The sequence below is a fragment of the Elgaria multicarinata genome, chromosome 23, assembly GCF_023053635.1.
Source record: "Elgaria multicarinata webbii isolate HBS135686 ecotype San Diego chromosome 23, rElgMul1.1.pri, whole genome shotgun sequence".
NCBI classification, from domain to species: domain Eukaryota; kingdom Metazoa; phylum Chordata; class Lepidosauria; order Squamata; family Anguidae; genus Elgaria; species Elgaria multicarinata.
Genome location: NC_086193.1, coordinates 1,115,119 through 1,135,217, shown reverse-complemented (window position 1 = coordinate 1,135,217; position 20,099 = coordinate 1,115,119). Strand labels below are relative to the sequence as shown.

The following is a 20,099-nucleotide window of genomic DNA, read 5'->3' as shown; positions in this document are numbered from 1 at the left end:
TGGAGCCTTTCTGCCCAAGACGTGACTTGTAAAATTGTGGGGAAATGTAACCCCCTCTTCCTATGTATTTGTATTTAGATGGTTTAACTCTAGGAGATTCGGATTGCCGTTAACTATGTATGATGACCATCCTTTTTCTTGCTTCGTTTGATGCCCAGGAAATTGGTGGATATCTAATTAAAAATACTGAGCCTTCAACAAGAAACGTTGTCTCTAATATTTGAAATTCAGATAATGCAGACGTTAGAACTTGGTTATAAAAAAAATAGCCTTGCGTTCCTTGGCGTTAGGGATTTTCAGAACAGACCTTTATGAAGTCAGTTGCTTATTGTATTTAAAAATTCCAGCTTTAACCATTATTTAGGTGACCCTTCCACCCTCTGAATTTTTTTGTCACAGACTGTAAGCCCAAGAATTTCAGCCACCGCTAGGAGGATTCAGCGTCACGGTTCCTGGCATTGGTTTGCTTGCACATACTGGCCAACTCTGAGGAACGTGACCATGGAGTGTACTGGATACACTTTGATACATACCACGTTACAACTATGACTTACAAGTGCATGGAGCAACTGAAATAGGATTAGCTGCTGCTTTACGAGAAACACAAAACATGCAGCCGGCCGGCCGGAAGATGACAAATATGCCCTTTGTGAGATGCACATGCTCTCTTGCAGGCTGTTGCTGTATTTTTCCACAAGCCATTTGATACCTGCCCTCCTGGGTTTCTCGCATCTCTGTATATTCCATTAATTTAAAACCATTAACAGTATTTTTCAAAGCGGAACCAAAATAATGGAAACCGCCTTATTGGTTCATCTAGCTCAGCAAGTTGTCTAGTTTCAGTGGTCTTCAACTGGTGGGTCGCAATCAGTCCAGATGGGTCATGGGCAAAGCTGTTGCCACCATGTTGGGCAGTTGTGAAATTGTGAAAGTGGGTCCTATATGTTGCAGGTTGGGAGTCTGAGGTGGGTCTCGGGTCTGAAGACCACTGGTCTAGTTACTGGAAGCGGCTCCGCAGGGTTTTAGACAAAGGCTCTTCCCATCCCTACATGGAGAAGACAAGGAACCTGGGACCTTTTCCAAGGAAGAGAAGGAAAGAGATGAAGTTTGGGGATCTGGAAGCCACCTTGCAGATGGCTGAGGGCCCTGCCACCCACCATAGCATGCTTAGTTCAGCTATTGCCACTTGGGAGAGAAGGGCATTCATTTTTTGTAGAACGTCCTCATAGCTGGCATTATTTCTATAGCACCAAGGCTACACGTAGATATAAACCCAATTGGACTGACAGCAAGTCCTCAGCTTCTCTTTCTGCAATGGGATCTTTTTCTTTCTTCGAAGGGGACAAACGATCGTTCACCTGCTACCAGGTTGCCCGATGTACCCATGAACATTGGGGGCACTCTCCTCCATTTTGCAGTGGGTACGGAACAGCATGGCAAGTGAGCGAGGTTACCCTAGGTTATTTTCTGAAGTTTGCCAGAAGCCCACAAGAAAAGTTTGTGGCCTGTGATCTAGGAAGAGTAAACATTGACTCATGTTCCTAGCCAAACACCTGCTAAACATAGACATCATCAGGCCCTCCATAGGTTATTCACGTGGGTGGTTTTTCCTGCCTAGAACATAAATACAGTGGGTAAATGTCACTAATTCTGAACCTGAAATAGATAAGCAGGTTATTGAAAATGAAAATGTTAAAAATTGAAAATGGAAACACCACGATGCTTCATAGCAGCAATCAACCACCCGTTCCTAACATTGATAAACCTTTTGGAAGCACACATGCCTGCATAACATTCCTGTGCTTTGCCTATTATTCGTGTTACTTTCAAGTTTTATGCAATTGTGCAGGAGGATCTTCAACATTATTTTCTAATTATATTGTGTGTCCCAAACAGGAGACTGGCTTTAGGAATGCCAGTATGTTATGGCTGTGTTGTATATGTTACTGTATCCTATTTGCTGCTATATCGATACATTTTATATTCTGTTTTTGTATTACCCTCATCCTGTTTTGACTTGTTAATTAGAAAAGGAAGCAGATTACCCAAAATAAAATACTTTGAGCAGATTGTATTAAAACAAAGATTTGTAAATATTTTTCTTTTTCCATTGGCAGAAGAGATCCCACCTTGGTTCATTAGGGGCTAGTAGTGTTGTGGCAAAGAGGCAGTCAGCTTGCTCCAAATTTCACCTTAGTGGATTTTAGGGGTCTAAATTAAAGTGATTTGCCGTTTATGTCTAGTGACTGATGCTGTTCAGAAAAGCTCAGTTCTTCCAGACCATGTGAAGATTTGGCCTTAACATACTACGTACAACAAATACTAGCAAAACAATCAGGGGGATTTTACGCTTTTACAATTTATCTTAGAATATTTATTTTATTTATTTATGATACATTGTAAGCCGCTCAGAGAGCCTTTTGGCTGAGGTGCGGGATAAAAATACTCTAAATAAATAAATAAATAAATACCGCCCAATAGCCGAAGCTCTCTGGGCGGTTCACAAAAATTAAAACCACAGTAAGACAACCAACAGGTTAAAAGCACAAATACAAAATACAATATAAAAAGCACAACCAGAATAAAAACCACGCAGCAAAATTGATATTAAATTAAAATGCGGAGTTTCTTTTTCCTAAAGCTTATAAAACTTGATTTTGTTCTGACTTTATACTGCTAGTTTTAACCTACCCTGTGCCTGTTTGGTGCATTCTCTTCCCCTCATTGTTTTATTATGATTTTATTAGAATGTAAGCCTATGCGGCAGGGTCTTGCTATTTACTGTTTTACTCTGTACAGCACCATGTACATTGATGGTGCTATATAGATAAATAATAATAATAATAATAATTAAAACAGTAAAATTTAAATTTAACTTAAAATTAAGTGTTAAAATACTGAGAGAATAAAAAGGTCTTCAACTGGCGATGAAAGGAGTACAGTGTAGGCGCCAGGCAGACCTCTCTATACATTTTCAATATTATTATTATTATTATTATTATTATTATTATTATTTATTATACTTCTGGGCGGTTCACAGAAATATGAATGTGTGCCAATAGGTGGAATGTAAAAATAGACCAATATGATAAAAATAGAAGAAACTTCAATGGGCTGATTAATTTTAAAAACATTACGCATTAACGTATAAAAGTTGTGAAAACGTTATAAAAGTATGGTTGAATTTATAATGCCCTTTAATAATCATTTAGGAGAAAGTAAAAGTACTTCCCTAGCAGATATGTCTAGGAAACAGAAGAAATAATTCTACTACAGAACTGTGAAAGTGTAAAAAAAAAAGGGGGGGTGACATTTCTCCTTTCCCCATTACTAATTTAGGCAAAGGGAAGCCATCCAAAAAGCTATTTATAACAAAACAACCCAGACAAGCGAGTGAGGATGTGTGAAAAGTGCTCAACAGGTGCAGCTGCTGTGCGCATGACTCTTGCGCAGTCTGAGCTCAAATGTGCCCCTTCTGGTCTTGACAGCTTTGGGTGTGCTTTTCCATGCCTCACATGGGGCGGGGAAAAGGAGGGGCGGCAGAGAGGCCTTTGTCACAGGGGTCTATAAATGACAAGCACACGCGCCTTTTTTTCCTGAATGAAATTGTTGAGCCACAAAGAGCCAGGCTTAAAGACTCTGCATAAAGATCTGCATTCTGGTTCATTATTTCCCAACACATCAAAGCTTCCATCTCTCCTCTGCATTCCTGCCTAAATAAATTAAAAAAAAAAATCAGGAAGATGAAATACATCATAGGAATAGGAGGGTAAGTTTCTGCATTCCATTGCTTGCATTTTTTTTTACTTTTGCATGTTTCAGGACTTGAAATGCATTTGTATGTTTATGGGGGGGCGGGGATGTCAGCGAGGGGTGCAAGATCAACATAGAAATTGGAATCAAGAAGCCCATCCGCCGTTTGCGTCGCAAAACTGCTGTTTCTAAACATTTTGGTTTTTTGTGTGCAAAAGTGGGGATATTTTTAAAAATGCCCCCAAATTCTCAAATTTAAGGGCATTTCACCCCTTGGAGGCCCTTGTTTTAGAGGGCGATTTGGCCCGGGAAACCGATGATCTGTGTGTCACTACAGCTTATTGATATGCAGGAAATACATATTGTTTTTAAACTTTTATTCTGGTATTTCCAAACTCCCGAATGCATCCTGAATGCAACCTGATGTAATCCCTAGTAGGAAAGTTTCTCTCTCTCTCCAAATAAATTGGTATGTTATTGAAACAGCACCATGTACATTGATGGTGCTATATAAATAAATAATAATAATAATAATGAAACAATTCCTATTTTAACTTATGGAAGGAAATACCAGAAGGCATCTGTTCATGTCCTTCCCAGGATCTGTTTTAAATGAGTGTCCTGGACTCCATCCAAGACAGGAGATACTAAATATTTTGCTCCATTATAAGAGTTGTGGTTCACTTGAGAGATGCCTGCAATTGAATGGGGGAAAGTGGGAAGCATTGTGGGATATGAACGCATGAACGCATGTACATTGATGGTGCTATATAAATAAATAAATAATAATAATAATAATAATAATAATGTGTGTTTAAGAGCCAAACATATTTCATTGACTTGCCTGGTTTCATCTATTTATTGATGTGTGTTTTTTAATGTTGTTTAAACATTGCATTTTCCCTCTGGATTATACATAATAAAAAGATAGGAACATTTTTGGAGGGGTTCCAAAACCTGGTTTTATCCTGGTTGTGCTTTTTTATACTGTATTTTGTATTTGTGCTTTTAAGCTGTCGGTTGTTTTATGATGGTTTTGATTTTTGTGAACCGCCCAGAGAGCTTCGGCTATTGGGCAGTATAAAAATGTAATAAATAAATAAATAAATGAAATAAAAGCCAACAATAGCATCCGATGAGATCTGGGTTCAAATCCCCACTTAGCCCCATGTACATTGATGGTGCTATATAAATAATAATAATAATAATAATAATAATAATAATAATAATAATAATAACTTAGCCACAAAGCTCAAGGGATGACTTTGGGCCGGTTGCTACGGGTCATAGCCTAACCCACCTTGCAGGGTTGTTAAGAAAAATAAAACATAAGGAAAGAAAAATATGTGCGCCAGCTTAAAGAGCTGGGATAAATAGGTTTTATGGGAAATTTAAAGCTGGTCTGTTAGCAGAGTATATGGAGCAACTGTTTCATTTCTCTGGCAGCTTAAATGAGCATTGCAAATTTGTGTGCAAACCTACGCATGTTTTAGAACCGCCCAGAGAGCTTCGGCTATTGGGCGGTATAAAAATGTAATAAATAAATAAATAAATAAAAATTAGACAGAAAAAAGAAGTCCCACCATCCCCCATAGCGCACTTGACTGGGAAATGCTGGGAGTTGTAGTACTTTTCTGTCTAAACAAGCCTAGGAATGTGCCCCTCTGAAAGCATTGCGAAAGCTTTAAAGCTCTCTGCCCCCAAGGAGCTTACAATCTGATTGACAGCTGTCACAGAAGTCTGTAGAATTTGTGGAGGGATTGATCTGCTTTCCTTTTGAAGACAAAATCTCATGATTATTATGAAGGCAAATATCCTTGAACATTTTGGAAACTTTCAGTAACCTGATCACCTCCTTCCACTTCCCCTTGCACCTTGACTATTATTATTATTATTATTATTATTATTATTATTATTAATAACAACGATTGGATTTTTATTTCATTTCCCTTTTAGTGCATTTTAAGGGAGAAGAGGAAAGCTGTGGTAAACCGCCCAGAGAGCTTCGGCTATGGGGCTGTATATAAATGAAATAAATTCATTTTGCTATTTTATTGTTTTACTCTGTACAGCACCATGTACATTGATGGTGCTATATAAATAAATAATAATAGCATGGTGCATTCTGAAATTTGGGCAGCCTTACAACGCAAATAAACGTTGTGTAGTTGACAGAATGGTTTTCTTCAGAATATATTCCTATTGTGGAGGGGAAAAGAAGAAAACTCTTCTATCTCCCTTCCCTCAACTCCCAAATCTGTGAGGAAAAACCATTTCCTGACCCAATCTGAAAGTTAGGATCCCTATACAGTGTTTGTGGTTTATATTGTGTTTATTATATTATATCATATTATAATGTGTTTATATTGTGGTTCAGCGATTTATTTATTTTTTAAAATGGAAATAAATAAACTGAGGGGCTTGAATTGCCCCTCCCCCCCAGTCCGTTTTCCCGCCCAGCCCATCTCCCTCGCGCGCGCCCACACACAAAAGCCGTTTAACGGACAACGGCGGGGGCTATTTATAACCAGGGCGGGCGCGCGCCCGCTGTGGCCGCGAGGAGCCCCACCAGCCAATCACAGCCCGGCGTTAAGGAAAGGCGGGCAATTTCAAACACTCCCTTGGGGCTCCGCCCTCCTCCTCTTCCCGCCCTTTTTACCTTATTTGGGAATCTCCTTCCCCGCGCCTCAGTTGGTGGTGGGGAGGGGAGGGGGGGAGTGAAACGAAACACGCAAAGCTTGCCTGAACGTCTGCATGGTGTACACGGGACTAAGTCCCATTGATTTGAATGGTGCTTATTCCCAAGTGTGCATAGGAATGCAGCTAGATGCTCTGTGTGGTTTTCTCATGAGTAAGCTTCTGAATAAATGGACACTGCAGTCTCAAAAATGTGGGCTCTCTGCTAGGGTGACCCTATGAAAAAGAGGACCGGGCTCCTGTATCTTTAACACTTGAATTGAAAAGGGAATTTCAGCAGGTGTCATTTGTATATATGGGGAACCTGGTGAAATTCCCTCTTCATCACCACAGTGAAAGCTGCAGGAGCCCTGCCCTCTTTTAAATCTGGTCACTCTAGTATAGCTCCTGCAGCTTTAACTGTGGTGAAGAAGAGGGAATTTCATCAGCTTCTCCATATATACAAATGTCACCTGCTGAAATTCCCTTTTCTATGCAACTGTTAAAGATACAGGAGCCCTGTCCTCCTTTTCATATGGTCACCCTACTTTAACCCAAATTATAAAGCATTGCCCCTGCATGCATTTACTCAGAAGTAAGAACCACTGGTGTGAATAGGTCTTTTCCTGTCTAAAGATCCACCCTTTTGTTACTGTCTAAATACACCTAGGATTGCACCCTAAGTAGGGTGACCCTATGAAAAGGAGGACCGGGCTCCTGTATCTTTAACAGTTGCATAGAAAAGGGAATTTCAGCAGGTGTCATTTGTATAAATGGAGAACCTGGTGAAATCCCCTCTTCGTCACAACAGTTAAAGCTGCAGGAGCTATACTAGAGTGACCAGATTTAAAAGAGGGCAGCTTTAACTGTTGTGATAAAGAGGGAATTTCACCAGGTTCCCCATATATACAAATAAAACCTGCTGAAATTTCCTTTTCAATACAACTGTTAAAGATGCAGGAGCCCTGTCCTCCTTTTCATAGGGTCACTGTAGGCGTAGCCAATCGGCGCAGTTATTAAGGCTAGAGCACACATTTATTTATTATTTAGTTATTATTCTATCCAATAACCAGTGTTCTCCCGCTGGATGACAAACAGTCAAAAGACTAAAAGGCCATGCAATCAGTCAAAAAATTTAAAAAAAAATGCGTTAGAAATATTTAAAAGAATAAAATGCAATGTGGTAAATCTCATTATCGTTTGTGTGAGTGTGTGTTTTGCAGGCATTTCCCCCCCTTCATAGAATCATAGAATCATAGAATAGCAGAGTTGGAAGGGGCCTACAAGGCCATCGAGTCCAACCCTTGCTCAATGCAGGAATCCACCCTAAAGCATCCCTGACAGATGGTTGTCCAAAGGCCTCTAGTGTGGGAGAGCCCACAACCTCCCTAGGTCACTGATTCCACCGTCGCACTGCTCTAACAGTTAGGAAGTTTTTCCTGATGTCCAGCCGGAATCTGGCTTCCATTAACTTGAGCCCGTTATTCCGTGTCCTGCACTCTGGGAGGATCGAGAAGAGATCCTGGCCCTCCTCTGTGTGACAACCATTTAAGTCTTTGAAGAGTGCTGTCATGTCTCCCCTCCATCTTCTCTTCTCCAGGCTAAACATGCCCAGTTCTTCCAGTCTCTCTTCATAGGGCTTTGTTTCTAGACCCCTGATCATCCTGGTTGCCCTCTTCTGAACACGCTCCAGCTTGTCTGCATCCTTCTTGAATTGTGGAGCCCAGAACTAATATCTAACAGCTCTTTCGGTTAAGGATCCATTGAGTGCTGAAGAAGTCTAATCCTGGTTTGGGTTAATATAATAATACCAATAATAACCTGAAGGCGGAAGTGATGTCCGCGCAAAGGTTACATATATGCTCGTTGAACGTTGTCGTTCCGTTGTCATTCTAACATTCCCACAATTCTGCTCCGAATTTTCTTATCTAGCGTGACCAATGGTGGCAAGACCACTTTGACCAAAAGACTTACCAAAACACTGCCAAACTGTTGCGTTGTCCATCAAGATGATTTCTTCAAGGTAAGTATCCTTTCCTACGTTTAGTTTTAGATCGAACGCTTCCTGTTTATGAACGCGTGCGTGTAATGTGCACGCGTCTTGCTAAGATGTAATGCGCGGTGTGCATTGTAGCGATTTCTAATCTGCCCAATAACTAATGTTCTAGTCGGGACCAAGTGTGCATGGCTAGAGTCCATCGTGATGCTTAGATGTGCATTAGTACGTGTTTATTTTGTCCGGTACAAAACGCACTTGGTATAAGCAACAGTATATGCACAAATACACTTTTATTCCAGATTAGCTAATGTGGTATAGTACCTCCCCCACTGGTCTTGTGATAATCACTAACATGGATTAAGAACATAAGAACATCAGAAGAGCCCTGATGCTGGATCAGACCAAGGGTCCATTTAGTCCATCACTCTGTTCACACAGTGGCCAACCAGCCATCGGCCAAGGATGCACAAGCAGGACATGGTGCAACAGCACCCTCCCGTCCATGTTCCCCAGCTAAAATCCTCCCTTCTCCTGTAGACATTGCAACTACGGGGGTAGATGTGATGCCCTCTTTTACCGCCATTCATGAGCAAAACAACGTGATTCAGTGGTATTCCGAGGCAACGGATTCACGTTAAGTTGAAGGAATCTCTACTGTTAACGGGAAACGGTACCAATGGCGTAAAAAGCACTGGTTTTCAAACGTTCAGCCCGTCAACGTGTCTGCCAAGGATGGTCTGCAGGTTGTTGCAGATGATTCTGGGGCATGTCCAAAGATGCACATTCGGTTGCGTGAAGCGATGGTGTGCCCTTGAATGCACCCAGTGTGATTGGTGGTGATGGACCATTCGAGGACGTTTGTCTGCATGTCTTATCTTCTCACTAAGGATGCAACCCTATGCATGTTCAGGCAGAAAAAGGTCCTACAATTCCCAGCATTCCCCAGCCAGCCATGATGGGAGTTGTAGGACTTTTTCCCTGCATAACCTGCATAGGATTGCATCCTTATTATTATTATTATTTATTTATTTATTTATATAGCACCATCAATGTACATGGTGCTGTACAGAGTCAAACAGTAAATAGCAAGACCCTGCCGCATAGGCTTACATTCTAATAAAATCATAATAAAACAATGAGGAGGGGAAGAGAATGCAAACAGGCACTGGGTAGGGTAAAACTAACAGTATAAAGTCAGAACAAAATCAAGTTTTAAAAGCTTTAGGAAAGCTTTAGGAATAGCTCAGCGGTCGAAGCTTGTAGAACCCCCAATATTTCCAGCTAGTGCCAGGAACAAATCTTACCTGGGAACCACTGCAAGTCAGTGTCGACAATACTAGATTATGTGAACCAATGGTCTGATTCAGTATAAGGCAATTTCCTGAGATCCTATGAGCCCAGGGTTCCCCGAAATGCAATTTCTAAGCCTCCGATCTAAACCAACCTCGCACACGTTACGCATGGCAGTCCCTCGGTCTCTGGCGCACGCATTTTGATACACGCCTCAGCAGAATTACCTATAACTCTTCCCCAGGTGATAGGCAATGTATAATGTAATATAGGATGCCAATGGTATCTGGGGTGGGGGGGAAACATTTCGTTTGGAAGGACAGAAAGGTATTCAAACACAAATGGTATCAAAAATGGTACCCTATAAAGGTAGTTCACTTCATCCCTACTGCAGGATCCCTGCTGTTCTTTGAAGGAAACACTTCTCATATACTTTCCCATCCCATAAATGCCCTTCATGTATTCCGTGGCCTCCCATATTTACCTTAAAACCAAATAGTTTGGCTTCAACTATTATGCCTCTTTTAAACTGCCCTTAAAGCACGCTTTATTGTCCTAGCATATACATATTTCTAATTTTAAAAGCTGTCCCCCCCAAATGTTTGTATTTCAATTTGCAGTTCTATCGAACACATAGTATTACTGTTATTCTATTCTGAAATATAATTTCCATTTGTATAATTCTTTGGATGTTTGTTTTCGAAATGGGGTTTAGCATAGCGAGAGGAAGCTGTTGCAAATATACCGAAAGATTTTCTCCTCTCCTCTCCACACCACAGGGGGTTGGACTTGATGGCCTTTTAGGCCCCTTCCAACTCTACTATTCTATGACTCTATGATTCTTTTCCCCTGCCATTAACTGCCCGACACCCACCACCTCTTTCTCTGAAATTTGTCATCACCCTTTACTCTGAAACTTATAAACTCGCCACCCCTGACTCCAGTTCCAGTTCCGTTCTTTGAAAAAGCGCAATATTCTACTAACCAGAGTAGTTTACAAGCAAACAAACGAGACAAATTCTTGCTCGCAGGTGTACAATCTTACACGACACCCAAGAAAAAAAATGGATGTAGAAGGAAAAGGGCGATGACATTAATATGCATGTGTGCACAAGCAAACCTGTCCGTACACATATGTGCCACAGTCCTTTCACCTCAAAGGCAGCGTACGGGTGATTGCAGACACGGGTACTCATGTACTGATTTACAGGCATAGCGTTACGTGTCATGATGTACATGCGCAGGGTGTGTGGAGAGCTATCCCTGCTGAAATTTGTATTAAAGGACCAAGGCCACAGCTAGATCTAAGGTTTATCCTGGGATCATTCAGGGTTCCCCCCTGCCTGAGCAGTGGATCCCCGGTGTGTCACCTAGATTTATTTATTTATTTATTTAAACATTTTTATGCCGCCATTCATCCAAAAAAGGCTCTCACGGCGGCTTACAAAAGTATTTCTTGACAGTCCCTGCCCACAGGCTTACAATCTAAAAGACATGACACAAAAGGAAAGGGGATTGGGACGATCCAGGGATAAATCTTAGGTCTAGCTGTGGCCCTAGATCCTTTTCTGCTTTTGCATCTGGCTACCCTAAGCAGGATCAAGATAGCGGCATATAATCGTGTGTCCCACCTCAGCTAAAGCAATATGTGCGTTATTCTTAGGTCTTAGGAAATACCACGTGTGCCAATGGACTTATTTCCAGTTGTTTAGGTACACGGCTCCCCAACCCTTTTGGGTCATGGGACACATTTTGCAATTTTGAGACAATGTCATGGGTGCTCTCACAAAATGGCTGCCGTAGGGCTGGGTCTTGCCTATTCATAAAATCGTTGTCATAGCGGGCATGGCTGGTGTCAAAACACTCATTTCCCAGAAGGCAAACTGATGAGACTAAAAGAAAAGGAAATTGTCCAAGAACCTAAGTGCAAAGCATCTCTTAAAACACAAAATCTGCTCTTTTGAAGCCAATTAAAGATGGCGCCATAAGGCAGCCCTTCGCTTTGCAATATGCTAACCTCCCAGTTAACTGCTTTTTTTAAAAAAATAATAATAATACAGAGTATTTTAAGAAATAAAATCGGGGCTCAGCTACTCCAGCCCTTTGGAGAGTAGGGAGGGACGATCACAGAGTTTTCCACTTCCAATATCGTCCCGGAAAATCACCAGCGAGTTGTCCCGGAAGTAAAGAGGAATATTCCAGGGTGCCATTTTCTGTTAAAGGAGGAGACATTTGCCCAATTGAGTGGGCCAATCATGCACAAAGGAATGATTTTTAAAACACACACACACACTAGGCATTGGAAGATGCTAAGCGCCACTCTAAAGATGGCGGACGGACTCCTGATTCACCCCGGGATCAGCTGTGTGTCATTTGGATGCACAAGGACAACCTCATGACCACCCCGGGATAAACGGCAGGTGTAGATTAGGCCCAGGAGGTGGTGGTCACCAAGAGAGGTGTGCAGGGACACGTTGGTGTGATTGGAGACACATTGGAGACCCCAGGGCAGGGTCTACACTACTGCTTTAAAACGGTTTATAACAACATTGAAAACTGTTGGGGCTCGTGCCAGACTCCGTATACAGTTTTCAAACCGTTTCCAAAGTGTCATGTCCCACTTGGTGTAGATCTGGCCTCGATTTAGGTCCTGGCCTTACCCTAACCGTTATTCATGCGACATCAGGAGGAACGTGGTCTGCAGGGAAACGGCTGCAACAGACATGGCCGGGGCACCTGTTCCTTTAAAAGCTTTCTAGAAAAGGGACTTTCCACAGCTGTCACTTCTGCATGGGAGACGGGGTGGCCAGATGCAATAAAGCCGATAGGTCTTCTGCATTGTCCGCAGTGGTGCAGAAGAGGGGATTTCAGCAAGTGTAGCTACACCTGCTGAAATCCCCTCTTCCACACAACCACCAAAAAAATGCAGGAGGCCTGTCCACGTTTTCCACCTGGCCACCCTACAGGCCTTGTCCACAGCATGCGTCCTGCTGCTATCTCCGTCAACGCCGCGTCCCTAAATTATATCACAAGCTTTTGCCATCTTGTAAACTTCGCATGGCAAATAGCATCGCCCCCTCCCTCCGCCTGTAGAGAGGTTGCATCCCATCTAAGTCGCCGTTTAGTGCCACTGAAATCAGTGGGTAAGTTGGTCATGGCTGACTTGGGTCCCATTGATTCCAACGGGAGTTAAAGCAAGACAAAGTCAAGTCTGGGACCAACACCCAAGTAAAATCGCTTATGCACACAGAGCCGTTGTAGGACTTCTCGGCCCGGCCTTGATACTAACGAAAAGAAAAGTATCACAAAGCTGAACAAGAGATCTCATTACCCATCATGCTTATCTAAAGATTAATTCAGGCCGTCTGTCTGGGGACCAAGAAAGGAAAGCCACAGGTGTCCAGCTGGTCAAGAGCTTCAGCGGTCAAATACTAAAAGGAAGACGTGACATCCCCTTCATTAAGCCAGGATTTTGGCTCTTGTTGCATTGAATTTATAAATGAAATTGTAAACTTAAGATTAAAAAAAGGACAATGTCCAGATTAACATAAATGTTTAAATAAGTGCTATTTATTTATTACACTTCGATACCTGGACAACGCGGTTCCCAAGAGAACTCGCCGACTTGACATCAGCACTAGGGCTGTGTCAGGTCATTCTGGGCTCATAATCTAACACGTCCTCTGGGGCCATGGGCAGCTGTAACTTAAAACTAGCTATATTACTAATGTCCTAAAAGTGCAGCTGTGGCGTTAGAGCCATGAGTTCATAGCCAGTCAGTCACTGGAGACGGCATTTGAAACTTGGAGAAGTGGTTCAGTGGCAGGGTGGCCCTATGGAAAGGAGGACCAGGCTCCTGTATCTTTAACGGTCGTATTGAAAAGGGAATTTCAGCAGGTGTCCTTTGTAGGCACGTAGCCCCTGGTGAAACCCCCTCTTCATCACAACAGTTAAAGCTTCAGGAGCCCTGTCCTCTTGACCAGATTCAATAGAGGGCAGGGCTCCTGCAGCTTTAGCTATTGTGATGACGAGGGGGTTTCACCAGGTGAAATTCCCTTTTTCTATACAGCTGTTAAAGATACAGGAGCCCTGTCCTCCTTTCCATAATGGTCACCCTACTCAGTGGGGACTGGAGAGCAAAAGCTAAAATTCTGAAATTCTTGGGGCCAGGTGGCCCTCCAGGGTTGGGTGAGGACATCTGTGTCGCCACTGTTCTGCATCAAGTTGTTTTGCTAAATGAGCACTGTACCTCCATTGTGTATGTATGTGTGTGTGTGTGTGAGAGAGAGAGAGAGTGAGTGTATTTTGCAGTAGTGTCCAGGTTGTGATCAGATCGTAGATAACGGATCACCCTGCATTTGCAGCAATGTTTTATTGGTCACTATATTTCAGCCACAAGATCAAATACAAGTTGGGGACGACGGCTTTAAGCAATGGGATGGTAAGAACGGTGTTCGCTATAGGATGCAGTAATGTATATTTTCCTAAGTACATTTTTTTTATCACTATAACATTATTAAATAAAGACTTAATTGTAAAACTTACATAATTCTATAAATACACGTTTATAATTCATACATTTCCACACTTGAGCGTTTCATCTGTTTTTGTACTGATTTTATTCTTTTTGTGTGTGTGTGTGTGTGTATTTTCCCCTTTCCTTCTATCTAGTCTTGGCTTCCTTGGATATGGACGCTATGGTGAGCACTGTCCAGGCATGGATTGAGAATCCTGTGAAGTTTGCCCGATCCCATGGAGTGAGTGTTTCACGCGGCTCAAAGACACCCAGTTCGGACAATATCCACATACTGGTCATTGAAGGCTTCCTGCTTTACAACTACAGGTAGATTCCTTTTACTTCTCTGTTGCTTACTTCAATTATTCTTTTGGAGGCTGACTTCTTATTTTAAATTGAAACCTGGTCCTGTGTCTTGAACAGCAGCTGCTGCATTGTCACCCTCTGTCAGATGAGCGTTTTACCGCACACTCACTACGGCCCGCGTACGGATGTGCACACATCCATTAGACAACGGCGTTTGCCTGCCGCTCGTTTTTCCGTAGCAAATTAGACCCCTTTTAATCCTTTTTTTTAAAAAAACAACAACCAGAATGTTCTGCGATCTCCTGCTGTGTGCAGGAAAAGCGGCACAATATAAATGGTCCCTGAATGGGACAAGTGGTCTTTCTTTACTTCCTCTTTCTCCTCCAGGAAGAACGAGGAAGCGTGGAGAAGTGACGGTCAGGAAATCATAGAATCGTAGAGTTGGAAGGGGTCTATAAGCCAGATTCCGGCTGGACATCAGGAAAAACTTCCTGACTGTTAGAGCAGTACGACAATGGAACCAGTGGCCTAGGGAGGTTGTGGGCTCTCCCACACTAGAGGCAGCTGGGCAACCATCTGTCAGGGATGCTTTAGGGTGGATTCCTGCATTGAGCAGGGGGTTGGACTCGATGGCCTTGCAGGCCTCTTCCAACTCTGCTATTCTATGATTCTATGAAATGAAGTCATGGCTTAAGGTGACACATTGTGTGCACACATGCCAAATACTTAGAAAAACAGGGTGCCTGCAAAGCTAGGCTTAAAGGTGAACCCTTCTTCCCCATCGGACAGGAAGTCACCTATAAATCACTCATCTCTACAGGGTGACTACATATCAGAAGTGAATTTCAGCAGTGCTTTGGCAAATTTCCTCTGGCCTGTAGCTGTTTTGAAAGGGAAAAAAATCACACACAAATACAGGGAGGCTGTGAATCCTTAGATTTAGCTCTTTAGAGGTGTTTTCAGGGATCGCTGTCTAGCTCCGCATTTACATTCCTAAATCGTCTCCACCTGACCGATATGTGAGGAATGTAGAAAACTTTCTGAACCCATGGAGAGATCTAGCAATGGAAAACGTTGCCTTCCTATGAGCCCTATGGTGTTGCGGCTTCTCCTATAGCCTTCCCCAACCTGGGGCCCTTCAGATGGTGCTGGGGATTGATGGGAGTTGTAGTCTAAGGCGTATGGAGGGGAAGGGTGGACTATATAGTCTATCACCGATCAGAAACCACTGGTAAGTCTAAACTTTCTATGATCAGTGGTTGAAAATTCTGTGAGTCAAACTTTTATAAAGAAATAGTTTGAGATTGTTCTAATCCTTCAGTCTGATGATGGAACTTCCTGAGGAACATATAAAGCTGCCTTATACTGAGTCAGACCAATGTCCACCTAACCCAATATTGTTGACACTCCAAGGTTTCAAGTGTGTGTTTTTCCAGCCCTACCTGGAAATGCCAGGCATCAAAACTGGGCCCGGCTACATGTAAAGCAGGCAGTCGATCACTGAGCTATGAGCCTTGAATCAAGTATCTGATTTGTTTTTCCTAACCGAGTCTCAGTCGTCTAGGTGTTTGGAACCAAATTTGTTTCGTAAGATAGCTCAAATGTTCCGTCAATATCAGCGATATTGTGCTGGAGAGCAGCAGGTGTCATTACGAAGGATAAAAGTATTATTTATTTGTGTTGTGCATAATTATACCTTACACGAAAACAACTTGTTGCAATACGATGCTAGAAGCCATGGATAGAAGGATATGGGTTAGGGTTATTCATATCTCAAGCGCTTCGGCAATGCAGAACCAATGCTCTCGTCTCGTTTTCTCCTTTCCTCAGGCCACTAGTGGAGTTGTTTGACAAACGTTACTACTTAGCAGTTCCATATGACGAATGCAAACGGAGAAGGAGGTACGTCAGTGTCTTAACCTGAATCTCGTGATATTGAAATTTCAAGTCATCTTCTCCTCATTCCTACGAAGCAGTTGCAGATTGTAACGTTAGAAAACTTCCCCTACTGTCCCAAACACATCTTTTAAAGGAACTTCAGGATTATACAGTTATTAGATGTAATGGGCCCCGTTCAGAAGACACTTTAAACCATGGTTTTAACCATGGTGGTTAAGACAGAAAGCTGGGCTGTGTTCAGAAGACACCTTAAACCATGGCTTTAACCATGGTGGTTAAGACAGAAAGCTGGGCTGTGTTCAGAAGACACCTTAAACCATGGCTTTAACCATGGTGGTTAAGACAGAAAGCTGGGCTGTGTTCAGAAGACACCTGAAACCATGGCTTTAACCATGGTGTTTAAGACAGAAAGCTGGGCTGTGTTCAGAAGACACCTTAAACCATGGCTTTAACCATGGTGGTTAAGACAGAAAGCTGGGCTGTGTTCAGAAGACACCTTAAACCATGGATTTAACCATGGTGGTTAAGACAGAAAGCTGGGCTGTGTTCAGAAGACACCTGAAACCATGGATTTAACCATGGTGGTTAAGACAGAAAGCTGGGCTGTGTTCAGAAGACACCTGAAACCATGGCTTTAACCATGATGAATAAAGCAAAAGGCCTTAATTCACCATAATTAAAGCCGTGGTTTAAGGTGTCTTCTGAACAGGCCCGTTGACTCTGTAAAGGCCGGAATTTAGGAGATAAACGGTGTCCAGTTGCAGCTCTATCATCTCCTCCACCTACCGATAGTGTGTCTCCAAGTAACATCCCATAGCGGAGCCTTCTCGGTGGTGACACCCACCCTCTGGAATGCTCCCCCACGCGTGGTTCAAGAGGGAGAAACTGTGGCAAGGTTGAAAAGCCTCTTGAAGTCATACATGCTTACTTACTTTCCCTGTCTTGCAACCCATTATGAGACTGATCTGTCCCACTATTGTCCTTGCTATAATGTTTTTAATGTGTTTATTATTTTACATTATTTTCAAATTGGTTTTTATATTGTATTACGTGTATTTTTGACATCACCCGCTTAGAGATTTTAGGCTATCAAGCAATAGTATGCATAAATAATAAATACATAGCACCTAACTGTGCTATGCAAGAGCTTTGCAAGATAAATCTGTATATGATTATAGCAGCCTGCTCAGCAGAACTCACAATATTCCTGCATTACTTTGACGTGTAAGGTCAGCTGTCACCAGTGGTCATGTTATTGCACTTGAGTCTCATTCATCATTACAGTGGGGGCCAAAATTGTGGACCCTTTTTGAAATTTTCATCTTTTGCAACTTTGCCTGCTTATAGAAAATGTTCCGTTTCACGAAATTCAAATGTTTATATATCAATTGAAAGAGAATTTAATGCTGAATTCAATACAAAAAAAAAACCAGAATGCAAATACCTGCAGTACAAAAAAATGTTATGCTTACTTTAGTCTAAAAACAAACACAGGTGTGATGGAGTGAAGAAGCGGATTGGAATTGCAAACCCTACTGGCTAAGAGATTTCTTTTCTTGTTTGCAGTACACGTAACTATACAGTTCCCGATCCACCTGGTCTCTTCGATGGCCATGTTTGGCCCATGTATCTTAAACACAGGAAGGAAATGGAGGCCAGCGAAGTTGACGTTGGTAAGTTGGCAATAATTTGACTATGACTAAGAAGGAATTTCTGAGTGTACATGTCTAGTGTGTGTGTGTGTGTGCGTGTGTGTGAAATTAGTGGGCTAGATATGTAAATTCATGCCAAAAATGTAAATTAACACAATTAGTGCAGTTTTGCAGGGAAAATTTGAAACCGTCTGTTCTTCTTTCCAGTTTATCTGGATGGCCTGAAGTCCAGGGATGACCTTTATATGCAAGTCTTTCAAGATATACAGAACAAGCTTTTGAATAGTTCATAGGTGAATATATTCCTGATTGTCTCAGGGAGCAGGAGGAGAAAACGGGGCCTTCCACCTCCAGAATAAAATGGCTAACTTTGGTTTTTTTTTGCAATTTGGATTTTAATTTCCTCCTTCTTGTTTTTCAGGATCTGTGGAAAACAGAGAGATCCGTGTACAAATTTGATGTAAATACTATTTTGAATATTAACTGGAATATGTAGGATTAAGTATCAAAGGGTTCAGTCCTATGCATGTTTAGACAGAAAAAGCACTACAATGCCCAGCTTCCCCCAGCCACTATGGATGACGGGAGATGTAGGACTTTTTTCTTCTAAACACACCTAGGACTGCGCCCTGAAAAGCCCTTCTGATGCTATCCTTTGGAAAACAACTTTATGTATATAATTGAAAGTTACAGTAATTTATTTCCTTGTTTTATATCCCATCAGTTGAAATGTTTGTTTCAAATAGGCATTTTTATAATGGAACAATTAGATTGCGTCTGTTACTTTTGTGTCCGTAGTTAGCCTCTGTTTAATTGCTTGTATGATACCACATTGTACACTCATTAAAGAAACATTTAAACGTTTGGTCTTGTATTTAGTTGTACGAAGCAACATTGGGGAGAAGTTTAGCACCTGCTTTGCATTCAGAAGGTTGCAGGTTCGTTGCTCCAGGTAGGGGTGAACGAGGGCTTGATCTACACCAGGCAGGATATAGCGGTATGAAAGCGGTATATGGTCTGTGTCTTATGAGTCCCAACAGTTGTCAGTGCACTTCAACGCTGCTATAAAGCAGTCGTGTGGCTCCTGCCTCTATATACTGCTGGAATATCCTGCTTGGTGTAGATTCTGGCCAAGGTCTCTGCCTAAAACCCCAGCCGCTATCACAATTCCGGAGACTGTTCTAACAACTTCGTGAAATGACTTTTAACACTCATGAACGAAACTTCTACACTGGGGCAAAACTCAGAGCTGCTTCTTCATCCATTGTTTGCTAGAGTCTCGAAGCCGGAAGTACAATGAACATAGTTCTATCTATGTACACCGTATTTCATTCAGATGGCTTTTGATACACGTACCATTCATATATCAATCGTAATCGTTTCTTAAGGGGCAGGAGCTATTTCCGGGTGTTGAAGCGTCTAAATAACCCATGGCAAAGCAAAAGAAAACGTAGAGAAAAGTATTTAAGGAGAAATGCACGTACAAGTCAGTCATAGAAATGAATAAAAATGTAGTTTTCTCACTTGTACATCGACGCAGCTTCAGTTGCGTAGTGCCATGAGCTAAGGCAAAATACAATTTTTAAAAATGTCCAATGTTTAACTAAAGGCATTTCATAGAGCAAATTGCTGTCTCTGCTCCTTAGGGGAGAAACAGTCTCCTGTCAATTTTCTAGAAATAAAACCTTTTAATCACACAACCGATGTCATTCCCACAACAGATTCACAGTGGGCTAATTAACGCACAGATGGAACACGGGGGGAGCAGCACGAGTGAGTGAACCTCACTGAAATTGTAGCAGCTTTTTGAAATTACAGAGTCAAGTGGGATGGCCTTAGATCCAAAGAGGAAGCTCTGTTATGGGATGTGAAGATTTCACAATCTTGTTGACCTGTAACAAGGCCAGCAAGCCAAAATAAGTACCTTTCCATCAATGAGTCAGTAACTAGGTGGACTTAAATCAATTTCAGACCACCGAGAGGTCGACTTGATCCTTCAGTTGACAAC

At 42.0% G+C, this 20,099-nt stretch overlaps 1 protein-coding gene across 1 annotated transcript; it reads left to right on the top strand.

Moving 5' to 3' along the window:
- Window positions 1-3,675: 3,675 nt before the first annotated feature.
- Window positions 3,676-18,629, top strand: NMRK2 (nicotinamide riboside kinase 2). Its single transcript, XM_063147401.1, has 7 exons — window positions 3,676-3,769; window positions 8,362-8,452; window positions 14,111-14,159; window positions 14,390-14,561; window positions 16,371-16,442; window positions 18,006-18,112; window positions 18,299-18,629. The coding sequence occupies exons 1-7, from the start codon at window positions 3,744-3,746 to the stop codon at window positions 18,382-18,384; spliced, it is 603 nt and encodes a 200-aa protein (XP_063003471.1). The 5' UTR covers window positions 3,676-3,743; the 3' UTR covers window positions 18,385-18,629.
- The last annotated feature ends 1,470 nt before the right edge of the window (window positions 18,630-20,099 follow it).

What these genes read in the sequence shown, in the direction of transcription:
- NMRK2 (XM_063147401.1), top strand. Translation starts at nt 3,744, where the DNA reads ATGAAATACATCATAGGAATAGGAGG. An exon ending in TTCCTGCTTTACAACTACAG is followed by an intron (nt 14,562 to 16,370) that starts GTAGATTCCTTT and finishes TCCTTTCCTCAG; the next exon opens with GCCACTAGTGGAGTTGTTTG. An exon ending in GGCCAGCGAAGTTGACGTTG is followed by an intron (nt 18,113 to 18,298) that starts GTAAGTTGGCAA and finishes TCTTCTTTCCAG; the next exon opens with TTTATCTGGATGGCCTGAAG.